Source organism: Lithobates pipiens, unplaced genomic scaffold (assembly GCF_037356315.1).
Source record: "Lithobates pipiens isolate NorthernLeopardFrog02 unplaced genomic scaffold, aLitPip1_a1.2 Scaffold_18, whole genome shotgun sequence".
Classification (NCBI taxonomy): domain Eukaryota; kingdom Metazoa; phylum Chordata; class Amphibia; order Anura; family Ranidae; genus Lithobates; species Lithobates pipiens.
The window spans coordinates 381,768,134-381,786,440 of NW_027507758.1; the positions used below are offsets into that span (position 1 = coordinate 381,768,134).

Here is an 18,307-nt window from a genome sequence, read left to right on the forward strand (position 1 = left end):
CTACTGCGAACTGAACCGGGGGGTGTTTTCGGTTCATCCCTAATCATAACCCATTATCATGGTCTTTTTTTAATCAAATACTACTTTTTCCAATTTTCATCCCTATTTGCATCTCATTGTGGGAGATCTATTCCAGCTTTTATCAGCAACCTCCTATATACAGCACACTTGCTCCAGCATCTGCTGCACATCCTTGCTTTGAACTGGTTTCATGATAATGGGTTTACATCCACCTAAATTGATAATGTGGGTTAAACTGTAACAGTGATCATTATGCCCAGGTCCTTAATCTGAAACAGTGTTAATCCAAATACATACCATAACCAACTGGTAATGAAATTTTCCAAGTGCAGTCTAAGTTGCTTGGGTAGTTTCCAGAAAAACCAGGACTTAATATTACTCCAGCCATCTTCATCAGTGTTCCACCACATTTTGCTAACAGGGAAAAGGTTTAGAACATTGTAAAGTCTATATGTGTCATAACCTTGTGTTTGCATATTAGTTAAACTTATAAACCCTACCCAATGACATTATATTCAGGAGCTTAAAGTGGAGTATCACCCAAAAGTGAAACTTCCACTTATCTGATTCTTCCCCCCCCTCCGGTGCCACATTGCAGGGGGAGTGGGTGCCTTTTTTTGACAGGTACCCTGTCCCCACTTTCGCTGGACCTTACCAGGGTGAGGTACATCAAAAGTTTGGCCCCCTCCTTCCTCCTTCCCCTGCTGCTGGGCCAGTAAGGGAGTGCAGCAAAGCATTACTGCTGGGGCCCCTTATCGGCAATGGCGGCGGCAACACCCAACAACATCAGCTGGGTGCCAGACATTGCTGGATTCCAGGACAGTTAAGTGTCCTAATATTAAAAGTCAGCAGCTACAGTATGTGTAGCTGCTGAATTTTATTTTTATTTTTTTTTGGGGGGGGGGGGGGACTCCGCTCTAAATACCTTGTGAATTTGCTAATATTACTCCCTGGACACTTGAGCAGTTGTAGCAACTATAGCCGCGTACACACGGGCGGACTGTCTGGCCTACTTAGTCCGCCGAAACACATTTCAGCAGACAGTCCGCTCGTGTGTGGGCTTCAGCGGACTTTTTCAGCGTGCAGTCTGGCGGACTAAGTATTTCGGAATTTCCGTAATACTGTCTGTCGGACTCGCATTTCGGCGGACAATCCGCCCGTGTGTGTGCCAGTCCGCCGTACTTTTGAAATGAGCGGACTTTTCCCGCCCGGAGAAAAGTCCGCTCATTTCGAGCGGGTATCCAGGTAGGCGGGGCCCGCGAAGGAGACGTCGCTGGCCCCGCCGCCTGGTATGGACTTAAAGGGGAACCCCAACGCCGAAAAAAATCGGCGTGGGGGTCCCCCCCAAGTCCACAACAGACCCTTGTCCGAGCACGCTACCCGGCCGGCCAGGAAAGGGGGGCGAGCGAGCGCCCCCCCCCTCCTGAGCCGTACCAGGCCTTATCGTACCAAACCTTTAATAAGGGGGCCCCTGGATACCGGCCCCCCACCCTATGTGAATGAGTATGGGGTACAATGTACCCCTACCCATTCACCTGTAAAATAAAAGTACAAAAAAAACACAAAACACGAGATAAAATACCTTATTGCACAGCTCTGGGGGTATTCCGTCTTCGGGGGTCTTCTCGCCGGACTCCTCCGCTATCTTCTTGTAGCTCTTTTGCTAGCGGAGGAGTCCGGCTTTCTTCCTCGGCCGGCCTCTTCTCCCGACTTCGGGGGTCTTGTCCCCCTCTTCGGTTCTTCTGCCTCTTTTACAGGCGGTGGCTCGGTCTTCTGTCGCCGCCTGTCGTCGCCGCCGTCGCCGCCGCCTTCCGTTCTTCTTCTTCTTCTTCTTCTTCTTCTCCAGGAGATGTTGCCTCGACGATCTCTCCGGCCGGAATGCCAGGGACGCACTGCGCGGCCACTTATATAGGGACAATGGGGCGGTGTCACATGGCTTTATGTCACATGGGTTGGTGTCACATGGTGACCCCGCCCCCTTACGATGTCATAGTCCCCATGTGACATCAACCCATGTGACCAACCCATGTGACATAAAGCCATGTGACACCGCCCAATTGTCCCTATATAAGTGGCCGCGCAGTGCGTCCCTGGCATTCCGGCCGGAGAGATCGTCGAGGCAACATCTCCTGGAGAAGAAGAAGAAGAAGAAGAAGAACGGAAGGCGGCGGCGACGGCGGCGACGGCGGCGACAGAAGACCGGGCCACCGCCTGTAAAAGAGCTATAAGAAGGCGCGGTGGCCCGGCAGAAGAACCGAAGAGGGGGACAAGACCCCCGAAGTCGGGAGAAGAGGCCGGCGGCGAGGAAGAAAGCCGGACTCCTCCGCTAGCAAAAGATCTACAAGAAGATAGCGGAGGAGTCCGGCGAGAAGACCCCCGAAGATGGAAGACCCCCGGAGCTGTGCAATAAAGTATTTTATCTCGTGTGTTGTGTTTTTTTTTGTACTTTTATTTTACAGGTGAATGGGTAGGGGTACATTGTACCCCATACTCATTCACATAGGGTGGGGGGCCGGTATCCGGGGGCCCCCTTATTAAAGGGGGCTCCCGGATTCCGATAAGCCCCCCGCCCGCAGACCCCGACAACCAACGGCCAGGGTTGTCGGGAAGAGGCCCTTGTCCTCATCAACATGGGGACAAGGTGCTTTGGGGTGGGGGGGCCGCGCGGCCCCCCCTTCCCCAAGGCACCCCCCCATGTTGAGGGCACGCGGCCTGGTACGGCTCAGGAGGGGGGGCGCTCGCTCGCCCCCCTTTCCTGGCCGGCCGGGTAGCGTGCTCGGACAAGGGTCTGTTGTGAACTTGGGGGGGACCCCCACGCCGATTTTTTTCGGCATTGGGGTTCCCCTTTAAGTCCATACCAGGCGGCGGGGCCAGCGGCGTCTCCTTCGCGGGCCCCGCCTACCTGGAGACGCGCTCGAAATGAGCGGACTTTCCTCCGCGTGTGTGGGCGAGTCCGTTCATTTCAAAAGTAGGGCGGATAGTATGGCGGACTTAGTACGCCGTATTAGTCCGCTCAAAAAGTGCCGTGTGTGGGCAAGTCCGTTCATTTGAAAGTATGACGGACTGTCCGTCGGATTGTCTGACGGACTAAGTTGGCCAGACTGTCCGCCCCGTGTGTACGCGGCTTAAGTTTTAAGAAGATTTATTCACATGAACAACACATGACTGTTTAAAGCAAAAATGGATGGGCTAGGTACAATTGAAATAGTTAAAAATTACAATTCAACCAATACTGATCTGATTTCAGAATGATAATTATGATACAGGTGTTACAAAGGTTTTCTTCATATATGTAATTTTAATCTAATACTTTGCAGAGTATTATGCGTAAATATCAAAATTATCACCCAAAAAGTCACAAAAGATAATAAGCATATATACTTACCTATGCAAAGGGGTGAAGGAAAATTCCAACGACGTACTGTCCCGGGCATGCAGGAAATATGGGAATGCCCCTGTTGATTTAAGGAAAAAATTTACTGGTTTCTCATAGTCTCAAATGATCAGAATAGATAAATGAAATAAGAATGCAATTTTTTATAGTAAGTTTTCTAAAATAAAATTGACATAGCATAAATATCTAATTGAATAACATGTATATTTCCATAGTAAGGGAATATGAACTAGTATGAATAACTGTATGAACCAAAGCATATACAACATGGTGATAACATGATAGAATGTTTACAAAACATTTTTGTGCTGTTTTAGTAACAAATATTTAATATAATAAGACTTACTAGGTAGATATACCTACCTGTAATGTGTAGCCAGGTTCACATTGAAAAGATACTACATCATTAACCATGTAGCGATCTCCATTTTTAATACCATTCATCGGCACAAGTGGCTCTGGGCAGGCAGTAAGGCCAACAGCTAGTGAAGACACAATAAATATAGTAAGGAGTTAATAAGTACCTGAGGTTTATAGTTTTACTCAAAAACATATATGTTTCATACATGCAAACTTTTATGTTTGCTGATTTCCTGATATTGCCTATGGTTCTGCATAAACAAAGGGCATATACTTTCTCGCAATGTGTGAAGTGGAGATATAGTAGAATCAACATAGAATTTATTTGTGTCCTGTTTTATATAGCAATATGGGCAAATGGGGGGCAGTATAAGGCAAATGAAGTAGTGAAATGTAATCAAGGTCCGTTTTTATAAAATATTTAGCAATATCTTTAAATATTGCAACTATATTGTGCTTCCTTGGCATAATAAACGAACACTGATCCATTTACCCTGGCAAATAAAACACTTAGACGTTTTAATGTATATGCAGTATTAGTGCATTTACTGAAGCAACTCCTCCATGCTCAAGTGCAATAAATCAAACTGGCAAGTAACTGGATAACACAACTCGGTTGATATTCTCATAGGCTTGGATTCTCCACAGGTAGCTCGTTAGGTAGGGTGGTCCCAAACACTGTACAACAAAAAGGAAAAAGGGTGCACCAGCCAAGTGCTTTACCAGTGGTAAATGGTACATCAGGCTGATGACATCACTTCTGGCCTGCTCTGCATCCCATAGAAGTCCTCTATTATCTTATTGGTTTTCACTTCCTCATCTAAGCTGTCATTTAGCCTGATGTCTGGACTTTCCAGACTACAAATGTTAGGAAGAGGCTTGAGCCGACTATTCACAGGTTAAATGAAAAAAGTGCCATTTATTCTTACTGTGAATGAATGAATGAATGAATGAAATACTTGTATAGCGCACAATGCGAACTGAATCGCCTCTAGGCGCTGTGGCGAGCTTGATCATATGCTAAAAGAGGAAGGTCTTGAGTTTTTTCCTAAAAGCCAGGTGATTTTCTTCCAGGCGGATGTTGATTGGTAGAGCATTCCATAGCCGAGGCCCTTGGACAGCGAATCTCCGATCCCCCTTGGATTTATACCGGACTTTGGGCATGAGGAGGAGGTTTTTGTTGACTGATCGAAGACTGCGGTTTGGTGTGTAATGATTTATTTTCTCCATTAGGTATTGCGGAGCTTCTCTATGCACGCATTTGTGGGTGAGGCAAAGGGTCTTGAACGTGATCCGATTTTTTACGGTTAGCCAATGTAAGCTCCTCAGCGAAGGAGAGATGGATTCCCATGGTTTTTTTCCTGTTATCAGCCTTGCCGCCGTGTTTTGGATCAGTTGTAATCGTGCAAGTTGATATTGTGGTAATCCTATGTAAAGCGAGTTTGCGTAGTTCAGTCGTGAATTAATGATTGTTCCAACTACCACTGCTTTGTCATTCTTTGGGATAAAAGGTATGAGTCTGTGAAGCATGCATAGCAGATGGTGAGATCCACTGACTACAGATCCTATTTGCGCATCCATTGACATTTGTGCATCTAAAATAACCCCGGGACTCTTCGCTTTGGTCTTTGGTCTTTGGGGAGATAGTCTGCCCAAAGACGGTTGGTGGAGACCAGGAGGGCTTATGATTTGGGTGTAAGATAAGAAGCTCTGTCTTTGATTCGTTCAGCTAGAGGGAGTTAATGGTCACCCACTGTATGTGAGTTGCCAATTATTTTATAATTCATTTTTTATTAAAAAATTTGTTACATTAACCTCCCTAGCGGTATGATTATTTCAGATTTTTGGTGCTGAAAGCGGTACCATTTTGCATGGAAATTTGCCGTTTTATATTGTAGGCCTGTAATTCTTAGGACTAACTCACTTAAATCTGTCCAAACCAGAGTCTCCAGAGTCTAGTAGACATCTCAGGTATAATAAAGTTTAAAAATTAAATCATAAATTATAATATAATAAATAACTATAAATAATTATACCAAATACGAATAATATAATAATAATAATAATAATAATAATAATAATAATACTAATAAAAATGATTCAATAATGTAATCAAATCAAAAACACTGAAATTTGCTCAGTTGCAGAATTGTCACTGTCATTACTGTCAGTGTTTGATGACGGATCTCCCCACAAATCACTATCTCTCAATTCTGCAAGCAATTCGAATTTATTATTGCTGTTTTCTACAGTAGCTGGTCTAAAACCACTTTTGATGTAAAGGGACAGTGTTGATTGCCATGGACAATCTCCAGTTTCCAGGCAGAAAGAACAGTATTTATTATATAAAACTACATGCAGGGCACTGGACAAACCACTAGGGACAAAAGGGATGTGAAATAATTTCATACAGCAATGTAATCTGTAAGATTTCAGTGTACTGTATGTATTGTGTGTGTTTCACTTTCTGAAATTGGCGCTGCTCTCCGTCCCTGTGCTTCGCAACGCTCGCAGGGAATGGAGCCCGGCTCCATGATGAATCAAGCAGAGGACGAGCCACTCACACTGCAGGGAGACATCGCAGGATCCAGGGGACAAGGTAACTAAGCTCTTCCTGGATCCTGCGATGCGATCCCGAGTCTGGCTCAGGGTTACCGCTTTTGATTCTGAAATTCCACCCCGAGCCAGACTTGGGAATACCGCCAGTAAGGTTAAGGCAAACCACAGAATACTGTACAAAAAGGTATATAAAAATAAAGAAAAAAAATTAAAGAGTAGACTATATATATATATATATATATATATATATATATATATATATATATATATACACTTTTATCTTTGCTCTTCTACCTTAAATCACTTTTCTCAATTATATTATTTATCTAATAAACCCTTCTATACAATATTTGGAACCAACCATCCCCACCTCATCCAAACAATAAAAAAAAAAAAAAAAAAAGCAAGGCCTAACCAACCTAAACCCCCCCCCCCCAAAAAAAAAAAAAAAGCGATGGAGAAGAGGGGAGAGGGAAGGGGAGGAAGCGGAGGCGAAAGGGTAGCACAATCCAAAAAAGGGAAAAAATTTAATACATTTATTAGTAAAAAATGTGCATGGAATCTGCCATCAATGACAGGGGAAGAAAAAAACAAAAAACAAAAAATTACAATTTTAAGATTCCTGTAAAAGAGAATCTAATCCCTTCCTAAGTTATGTGCAATCATGTATCTGTTATAAGTGCATTACATACCAAAAATGTGCATGAAGCCTACCATCAATGATGGGGGAAGAAAAAGAAAACAAGAAAAAAATGTAATTTAAGACCCCTGTAAAAGAGAGCATAAGTCATGTGCAATCGTGTATCTATTATAAGTGTATTACTTTATGTTTGTGCGTTTGTTCATATAATGGAAAAAAAGAAACAAAAATGCCCCTCTCCACTTTCCTGTTTCGTCCCCGCCCCTCCCCCCCAAAGAAAAAACACACTCTACTCACCAAATTAAATACTTTACATTTATTTCCATATACATTATCTTTATATCTGGTACCTCCTATTATTACAATGCCTACCTATATCCACCTTTCTAATGTATTTTACTCTTTCCTAATCTCCGGAGAATATTGTTATAAATCTGCCCATATATTCTCAAATTTGTCCTGTTGATTTCTGATGTTATGCACCCATCTCTCTGCCTCCATTATTACTTCTACCTCTCTTTTACATTCCAGGAGTGTAGGACATATAATCTATTTCCAGTGCCTAGGTATCAGTGTTTTTGCTGCTTTTAGCAAATGGGAGATGGCACTTTTTTTAGTTGCCAATTTACTAGTGTTTTGCAGTACATTTAATATTTAATGTTGCACTTAGCTTGGCACCCCCATGTGTTTGCTTGGTCCTGCAGGTGTATCTGTCCATCCACCCAGTGCTTTTATCTTGGTCTGAGGTTCCCTGCTGTTGTGAGACTGGCCATTGGAAGCCCTTACTAAGTGATGAGCCTGGTTTTAACTGTCACACTGTGAGATGTCATTTGTCTTTTCACCACAATAAATATGTTACTATGCTACACTCATATTGTGTCCTGCTGATCTTCTTATCTGCTTGCCTAGAGATACTTTAGTCTATTCAGAAGTGCTGCATCTGGTGCACTGAGATCAGTGGGAAGTTATTTCTTCTGACTTTGTCCCTGTTGCAAATCTTCCTTGGGTTCCGGTCTGGTGAAACCAGACAGGAAGCTAGGGTTAATTTCTCAAACAAAGCCTCAGATATCAGTAAAAGTCTGACAGGAGTTCAAATAATAGTAATCGCTATTCAAAAACAGAAAAATATTTTTTGTAGCTTGGTATACACTTTAAAGCTATTCATTGGGTTGCCCATTAGACACATATCCTCTTATCCTCACCCTGCTCTAACTAATTGGTACCGTACAAAAAAAAAAGAAAAAAGAAAAACTGCCTAAATGCACTTTTTAATCACCTAAATCTATGGTCTCTGACATTCTGGTCACATTTTTTTTCTAGTTCTGTGTACAGGAGGTAAGGTATCCACTTCGCTGTCTACTTGATGTAGAAACTTCCTATCAGCTTCCCCCTGGTGGGGTTCCCTCAGGATCCAGAAGAGGGTGACTAGCAAAAGGGGAATGGCAGTGACAGATTCATACAGGCACACCTACAGTGCTGGATTACCAATCCATTACACCTGAAAACTGGCACAGCAAGGGACACAGATGACAGATTTAGGAGAGTATATACCTATTCCAGAGGGTAGGTTTAAAAAGCCCTAATGGGTAAAAGGAGTGGGAGGGATTTTTTTTCAGTGACGGGCTTTACTTGGCTTTGAATATGACTGGTTATTCAAAGTGAGCACAGCTTTACCTTATTGACTCAGCAGACTGAATATCTCTTTGCTATGTTCATGTAAATAACCCTAGTTGTTTTACAGCCACCATTTTACCTTGTCAGAAGGGTTTAGGAAAGTAAAGAGGAAAAAAAGGACACAAAAATATCAACAGAAAAACCTTATCTCTTGAAGTGCTCCTATATCTACTGTATCTCATCACATACTGTAACAAGGTTTACCTAGAACATCTATAAATCCATTTTAAAGAGGAAGTAAACCCTGATGGATTTACTTCCTCTTTGATTCCCTGCAAAGGTAAAGCATAATGGACTACTATGCATTGCATAGTGGTCCATTATGTGTCACTTACCTGACACAGGAGCCAGCGAAGTCACCGCTGTCCCTTGTAGTCCGGAGCATCCATCTTCTCTGTGGGTCTCGCCGTTCCACCACTGTCATTCGGCGAAGCCGCAATGACGTCACTCCCGCGCATGCGCATGGGAGCCGCCACTCGCGGCATATTGCCTTTGACAGCGGCACACTCAGTGCGCCTGCGCGCTGCTGACTACGGCGTAATTGCCGTAGACAGCGGTGCCTGTCTTTCGGCAAATATCTCCTAAACTGTGTAGGTTTAGGAGATATTTCTTGGACCTACAGGTAAGCCTTAATCTAGGCTTACCTGTAGGTCAAAGTTGGTTGCAAGGGTTTACAACCACTTTAAGGGCTTAGTACCCTTATATGCCCAGTCAAATTGAATCTAGTCACACATTTTTGGTGCATGATTAGGGATTCTTCAGTGCTTTGTTTAAATTAACCTTGTAATATTCCAATAAAACTTTACCTTCATACATGATACTGTGTTCAGCTTCATTGATGTAAGCCTATTTGGGTTAAACACAGATTCCAAAACTGAATGCACAGGTGAGTGAGCTCTGAATTATAGAAAATATATTGTCTGGGAAAATGAACTCTCTCTGCCAAGGATTGGGAATAGATACACTTAAACATTTGCAAAAGATGGATATCTGTCTCGCTCTACTACACAAATTCCAACTGAAAATCCCAAGGACCTGCTGGAGATATTAGACCAATCATGGGATGCTACTACACATTTGGGGGTTGCACCCACCCCTTCAAACATATTGATCTGAGGTACACTGCTTAATTTCGCATGTGACTACCTATAATTTGACATTTATAATGTGCAAAAAGCATCCACAATATTTAAAAATTATAATAAAAAATAAATCAGTATGAAGAAAGTCCAGACTGATGCTGTATCCACCTAGGTAAGTATGAATTTGCAAAACAAAACAAAACATACATCTCTTTTAAGACTATTCTATCTGACAAAGAAAAGAAAGGATATATATATATATATATATACTTTTTTTTTGATAAATCAAAGCATAGAGTTACTAACATCAGATAAAATACTGCAATGATTACAGCAGCAAAACACGTTTTGCTCATCTTCTGTCATTTTCTGTGACAGTCAAATATCAGTCTATTTATGGTCAACCTTTTACTATAGAATTTAAAGGAATTAGTGAGGATGTAGTAAAACCTCAAAAATGTAAACAACGGGGTTAATTTACTAAAACTCAAAAGTGCAAAATCTGGTGTAGCTGTGCATGATAGCCAATCAGCTTTTAAGTTTATCTTGTTCAATTAAGCTTTGCCAAACCTGGAAGCTGTTTTTATTGTAAACTGTTAGACAGGGTCAATTCAGTTGTTTTGCAGGCTGGCTGGTAAGTCTACTGGGAAAACTTTTGCTTGTTTGCGATGTGAATTGCCAATCTATGTGCACCTTGTATTGCCATTTTCTATACAGTTGATTGAACTGAGTGCAAGGAAGCACTGGATGCCTTAACTGCTATTGTGCATTTGCTGGGAGTCACATGCATCCCCGTGCTTTTAAGGAGGGGTGGGATCCCTCCAGGCACATGTGCCCTTAACCTATCTATTGTTATATGTTCTCTCACTCTGGAGATTCCGGAAAATTTTGAGTTAGCACCAGAGTATATACAGAGATCCCCTGTCATGGGCACTGTGGCTTACACATACATTTGTAAATGTGTGCAAACAAAGCCCTCCCTTTTTAAAATAAACTGTTAGACAGGGTTTGATTTTTTTGCAGGCTGGCTGGTAAGTGTGCTGGGGAATCTTATTTTTGTTTGCGATGTGCATTGCCTCTCCATGTGCACCTAGCTGTAAAGGCTAGTTATATGTTGGGAAGGTTTCCACTTTTTTGTACAAGGCTAGACATTGGATTATTTACCGCAAGAGTAAAAGCTGATCTCTAGGGAAAGGGAATATTCACCTTCTAAAGTAAATATTAGTGAAAAAAGTGAAGTAGTGTTCCCTGTGAATACTCAATGGGGGGAATTGAATAAAGCTGCTGCACCACTTTTCTGGCATTAATCCCTTATGCTAATGTGTTGTGCCAAATTCATAAAGCATTTATGCTTTTGGTTCTGACAGCGACCAAACTCATGTATTTTTAAAATGCCTCACTTTGACATTGTGTCTCATTGAATGAGCCACTTTTACCTTGTGTCTTCTTGTATGCGCCAAATGTAAAAGTGTTGCTAATTAAGAACAACTTTATTTTGCCATTCAGAGAGAAAAATCGGCTCAGACAGATTTTACGAAGTGTCTCTCATGCATTCTAAAAGTGGCACAGCATGAAGCAATTTCAAGTACAAGTTCTAGACAAGTTAATGAATATGGCACAAAATGTCTCTGCCTTAGTCTTTATGAATTCCAGGGAATTTGTTTATGAGTGTTGCATTATGGCAGCCAACACACCACAATGGATCAAAAAATGCCTATGACAGAGGACAGCATTGCGACCGCTCACTGCCATGGCCGCATAAGCAAAGAGCTCTGCTCTGCATGGGGGAAACATCAATGACATATCAGCCCACGGTGATCACCAAAGGACACTGTCACCCTTTCTGGCTTCCTCAGGACCCGCTGTACTACAGGACATGCAGAGGCAAAGCCAGGAACAACAGCAACTGAAAAACTGACTTCTTTCCAGCAATGTCCCACAGGCGACAACAAAATGGCAGTTGGATACAAATCCCACTGTTGAGAGTTGGTCCTCTTGTGTCCACCTTGATACTATACACAGACACAGTGGCGGGGAATGCAGAAGCTCCTGCTGCATATGTAAATTCCACTGCTATCAGCCCAAATACTCCTTTTGCCTCTCCTACTGCCTCTCCTTCCTCCAAAAGCCCAGTTAAGTCAAAACCAAGGGTGGAATCTGATGTCACTGAGATTGTGAGATGCTTTGAGCTGACTATGGAGGTGAGTGACCCTAAATACAGCAGTTAACCCACTGCAAATTTCTCTGACCCTATAGCCCATTTTCCAACCACAGGCCAAGCTATCTCAGATATTATACTTAAAGAGATGGTGATGTCCCTAAGATCTTCACTACAGTCTGACACGGTCTCATGCATCCAACAATGCAGAGCAGAAGTACCAGATCTAGGGGCCAGGGTCATCATGTTGAGACAGGGATGTGCCAAGTTACATCCTCTTTCAACACATTGGTGGACTCTCATTCTTCACATCAATAGGTCATCTGCAAGCTCCAGTCAAAACTGTCTGATCTTGAGGATCATTCCTGCAAGAACAATTAAAAAATGTGTGGAATCCCTGAATCCATTTCTTCACATAAACTTCCTCACTTCACCCGAGTCCTCTCCCGTCAGTTCTCCCATCTTCTGCCGAACTCACTATTGACAGAATACACAGAGAACCTAAACCATCCTTTTTACTCTCTGAGGTCCCCCTAGACAAATTGTTGAGAATTCAGTTTTTTCAAGCTATGGAAAAAATCCTTGAAGCGTTTCAAAAAGCTGACAATCTCCCTGAACAAGCAACTAACTTTCAAGTGCTCCCCGACCTCTCCCAGCACACTTTGCAACAACACCACAACTTGTCAACAATTACCAAGGCACTGAGAAACCATAAATTTGTGTATCATTGGAAATATCCAGCCAAACTCAGAATCACCTACAAGGGTTCCAACCATCTTGTTGACTCCCTTGATAAAGGTATTCACCTTCTGCGAACTTGAAACATCATACCTCCCACCTTGAGACAAGATTTTACTGAGCAGAACTCCCTTCCTGCTAAAATTCATCAAGGCTGGCAGATCAATGGAAGACAACCACAAAGAGGACCTGATTATCCACAGGAATGCTGTTTCATTTTCTTTGACCAGATTTCCCTAGTGTCAGGTACCTGTCACCCTACCTAGACCCCCGTTGCTGTTGACAATTTTCACTCCCCTTTCTAGTACCCCTATATTTGTTGTTGGTTACTCCAGTTCCTTAGTTTTTTTAGTTGAGACTACTTCAGTCCATGTTCTTCACCTCGTCCATACCCCTTAATATGATGCATTGGTATACCCAGTAGATATTTGATCCTTTTGTTGATCATCTTATTGGCATCCACACATTCCTATTCTGGAATTCCTTACACTACTATTACCATGCCCACACACCTACTGTATCATAACTATGCTCCTCCTCTTTTGAAAATGCGCCTGCACTCCACCCCCATGGCTTTCCATATCATTTGGCATTCTCAACATGGGCCTTAAGTTTCTCTCTGTTAACGCAAGAGGCCTCAACCATCCAGCAAAATAAAGATCCTTATGGCAAGAAGATTTTCACCAAAAGGTTGAAGTCTTAGCAGTGAAAGAAACTCATTTCCACAACAATGCCTCTCCCCTAAATGCTCCCACAAGAATTTTCACCATATCTTCATGGCTTCTATCCCAGTGAAGAAGAGAGGAGAGATGCCAGACATAAAGGACTTGGTCTCTTTTGAGCTAAAAAATTTGATCAAAGATCCAGATGGTCATTATATTATTATATTATTTTGTTGTGTATTATCAACAAATTTCTAATTACCTTGATGATCATTTATGCTCCCAACACACACCAAACAAAATTTCTCAGAAAATTACAAAAAAAAATTCCCAGGTGTTGGTTGGAAGCATATTCATTTTGTGGAGATTTTAACACCATTGTTGATAGCAATCTAGATACTACCTCTCTGATTAGGAGTCGTCCCCCCTTTTTTCCAGGACCTCCTTGTCAGAGGGGAGTTATATGATGTTTGGCAATGTCAGAATGCTAGTGACAAATCCTTTACATACTACTCCCCATGACACAATTCCTACTCCCATCTTGATTTGTTTTTATCAGATAAGCTGTTGTTGCAGAGAATTTAAGACTCCTCTATCCTAGACATTACTTGGTCCGATCACACTCCTGTCACATTTCAGATAGAGGGAGGGAATGCCTTTGCAACATTGTGAATTTGGAGATGTAATAAGTCGGTGATTCAAGATTCAGCATTACAGAAAGTGGTTAACCAACACCTATAATTCTTTTTCATTTCAATGACCCCCCAGGTTACTGGCCCTTTACTATTTAGAGCATCCATAAGGCTTTTGTATGTGATGTTCTTATCAAATTAAGTTCCAAGGTAAAGTGGACTTGCTCCGCAAAATTAGATGCTCTTCTTACTGAAATCCACACAGTTGAATTACAAAACCAGTCAAATCCCCCCACCTCATTGGCCTTGAATTTGTCTAAACTCCGTTCAACACTTAGAGAACTGCTTTGTATGCAACACGACCAATATATACGAAAACTTTATTGATTAAAAAGAGAGTTAGATTTAGACTGAATCTAACTCTCTTTTTAATCAATAATTTAATTATTATATTGTGTATGCCCCCGCAGTGCCCATATATGATTGCCTATGTTTTTGTTGCATGCTCTCACCGTCCTTTTGGCAGTGTACTATATGTTGACTGATTGTTTGTTTTACATCAGTATCCTACGGTCTAAAGCACTGCTGTACTTTGCATGACTATATCAGAACTTGTTTTGTTGATGGAGTTTTCTCTTTTAAAGAATTCCATTGTGCCCCAGAAGAAGCGTTCATTGGGACGCGAAACATGTCGGGCATGAACACGGGACACTACATCAGCATATCGTCACTGTGAATGTAAATCCACACTCTAACTCTGAATAGCTTTGTGTTGGCTAATCTAATATATTAAATAATGTATGAGTTATAGTATGATATCATTTGTGCTGATCAAGGTCTTGGTCGAATGAATACACCATCTATCTCTGGTTTTTAATCATGTTTGTTTTTGTATTTTTTGGATAATAATAAATTATTTTAATAATTAAACATTCGTGCTGTATTGGTGCCTATAAAGTCCATAAGTCCCTACATTTTTCTTTTTTGCAAGTATCCATTTTTATCTCTTTTCATCCATTCCAATACAAATTTTGGTAATGCACTAGGTGCTTGCACGTTCCTATTTGTTTGTTTTTGTGGTTCCATTTTGAATTCCCCTGTCCATGGAGGGCTGCATCTGCAAAGAATTTGGATTTGTAGTTACATAGTCCTTTCCAACTGTGGAGGACTTCCTAGCACTGGAAGTGATTGCTTTGTGTTGTATTTTATTTTGCAACATTGACATTGCATTTTACAATCTACATTCTAAAGTCTTGAGGGTTGATGGTCAAAAGCTACAAGACAGAAGTTTACCGTATTTACATCTAAGTCCCCATGCACACAGGGCGTTAGAAAAAAATGAGCTGCAAAGCCACTACCAATGCCAGGAAACAGTGGCTTTAAAAATGTGCTTCAGGTAGCTTTTTGCATTGCCGTTAATGCGTGTTTAGTCACGTTAGCTTTTAGCAGTGTTTCTTTGCCTCTTATAAAAATCAATGGTTCCCTATGAGAGCCGTCTTAACTGATCTGACTTTCAGCCTACTGATTTGAATAGAAGTCACATCCAAGTCAGATCCTCATGATCCGACTCATGGTGTGACTTGTGCTCTGAGGATGTTGAAAGGGAACCTCACGCCCATTTTTTTTTAAAACAGTGGGGGTCCACCTAAAGTCAATACTAGGACTTTTGAGTCTGGTATGACTCTTGAAAGACAATCCCATGCCAAAATGAAAAAAAAAATGTCGTGCCCACCCCCCCCCCCAAAGACCATACCAGATCCTTTGCGCTGGTATAAATTTTGAGGGGAAACCGCAAACCAAAAAAAAAGGCTTGGGGTTCCCCCGAAATCCAGAAACCAGAGGGAGAAGACTGGAGGGAGAAGACAAGAGTTTTAATAAAGGTCTTGTCAAAACCATCTCTTGTTTTTTTCTTTTACTTTCACAGGGTAGGCAAGTATGGCATGTTTGTTATTTAAAGAAAACAAAAAAAAAAACAGACCTTTGCAATCACTTAAATGTCTTCTATGCATTGGGATAAAAAGCCTTCTGTGTGTAGCTGCCCCCACCAGCTCCCCTGATACTTACCTGAGCCTCATCTTTCTCCAGCGATATCCACGCGTTCACCGGCCCTCTGGGACTCCCCCCTGACTGGCTGAGACATTGAGTCAATCAAAGGAATCAAGCACAGGAAGCTGTAACTTGGGTCAGGTGCCCCATAGCAAGCTGCTTACTGTGGGGGCACTCGGCAGGAGGGAGGGGCCAGAAGAGCCGACGAGGGACCGGAGAAGAGGAGGATCCAGGCTGCTCTGTGCAAATCTAACTGCACAGAGCAGATAAGTATAACATGTTTGTTATTTTTAGAGAAAACAAATTGACTTTACAATCACTTAAAATGCTAAACTTACAAAAAATAATAAACACACACAATTTTGCAGACAAAATTGTGTATTTATTATTATTACTGTCAATATATATAGATGTAAGAAGGTGACACTGTGCCCAGTGATCTTTAACTTTACCAGTATTGTTCAGATAGATCTCCTCCTCAATAAATTTTGCCTACCCCTGGCTTAGCAAAAGAGGGGTGCAAGCACCAAGTAACACTGGGTTCTTGTTATCACAGGCTCAGTTTCAGATCTATCACTGACATCTGCTATATAAGGATTTAACAGCTAGGCAATACAGATGAATGCCAAATAAAGAATTATAAATATTATAGGTAAATTGCATCTATTATGTAAAGATCAACCCTTTCCCTGCCAGCGGCATATTAAATAAACCGGAAGTGTGTGTGTGTGGAGGGGGTTCACAATGTGTATAGATCTGACAAGCCAATTTTTGGCTGTACAGACACCTAATTGCTTCTACACATCCTGGCAAGTAAGCAAACAATCCCTCTGCATGTGCCCCCACCTTGTTTTCCAGGCTCTGCACTCTCCTCCCCAAACCCATGAGTGACATGGCAGATACCACCAGATAGAAGGAAGGGAGCTGATCTCCTACTAAGAAACCAGAAGTAACATGTAAAACATCACTTCCAGTTGGGTAGTGATCTGTGCTTCATTTGCTTTAGTAGAGGGCATGTGAGACATCAGAATCTGTCACCACAAAAAAGTATCTTATAGGGAAATTTGTATCTCCTACGTGAAAACAAATAAAGCTTAGTGAAGAAAAAAATGTGTGTAGCACCCTGAAGTTTAGGCAGGGTTGCTATCAAATTTAGTTGCCAGGTGATAGTTGCCTTGGCCAATTGTTAGGAGATCAATTGATTTCCCCCTAATTCTGGAGTCACTGCACTTCTCTCTTCTGTCACTAGGTGGCATGGTAGCTGGTGAGATTGGATAAGACAAGGGCATAGCAAGGACTGATTATGAAGGAGTGTGGTGTCTCAGCCAATTGGCAGGGGTTTCTTTAAGTCCCTTGGCTTGCTGGGAGAGCCTATTTATTTGGGTGGAGTTAGGTGATTGGGGTTCTGTGCCACCTGGATGGCTGTCTGGGTGGATGTGTGTTGTACTGCCCTGGGCTGCTAAGCCAGAAGCCTGAGGCCTATCCCGGGGGCATCTGGCTGCTAGGCTGTCTGAGGCCAATCGAGAAGCAGGAGAGCAGAATAGGGTTGGGACTGCTGGCTTGCAGTCTAACCAGAAGTAGTGGTTCAGCCAGACGGGGAACCAGCTGTGGTCAGAGGAATAAGGGGAAGCTGTTGCCACCATTAGTAACTACTACAAGACATCTCTGTCTCTAAAAATTTCTGGCGCCCACCATTTTATCTTTCATTATACCCATCATGCCTTGCAATCCACTCTACACAGAAGGATGTCAGCTGTCCCTGTCCCTGGAGGTCACCATTAGGCCTTGGGAGGTCTCGGATCTTGCTACAAGTGTAAAAAAGTAAAGTTACACCCAAGCACCTAAAACCTCTGAGCCCACATACACACACATACATGCACATACAAAAAAACACGTGTTGGGGGAGCCTGAACATGCAAAAACTGATTTTGCTACACATGTTACATATAACCGTGCATGGAGTGATAGATATAATTTTAGGTCCATTATTAATCATTACCTCTAAACTGATGACCTGTAGGAGCTTTTAAAGTGTTACCTCTAGAACAATTACAGCACCAAAATTTGCTGCCGTTCCACAGGAGCATGACATTTTAAACCTTGACATGCACCTGTGGAATGACAGGTTATTATATTTACTATATATTTATTATACTTACTCAGCACAACCTCATAATTTATATTTTACCAAACAATAGGTAATATATTGCATTTGTGTGACCTAAAATTAACTTTAGTACAATTTTTAATGACATTTTGTGATTGATAAATCATTGTGTAATATCATGTGACTAAAAAATTGGAACTTCCACTATTTTATTCTCTTGTGTTTCTGATTTCA

General features: G+C 42.0%; 1 protein-coding gene across 1 annotated transcript in view; it reads right to left on the reverse strand.

The window, feature by feature from the left end:
- The window catches only part of CSMD1 (CUB and Sushi multiple domains 1), a 2,539,710-nt gene that overhangs the window by 395,771 nt on the left and 2,125,632 nt on the right, over positions 1–18,307 (reverse strand). Inside the window, exons 38-40 of the mRNA XM_077487775.1 lie at positions 3,779–3,897; positions 3,407–3,476; positions 319–435 (exon numbers count right to left, since the gene is read on the reverse strand). Of these exons, the coding sequence (XP_077343901.1) occupies positions 319–435; positions 3,407–3,476; positions 3,779–3,897 (306 nt within the window). The remainder of the gene's footprint in view (positions 1–318; positions 436–3,406; positions 3,477–3,778; positions 3,898–18,307) is intronic.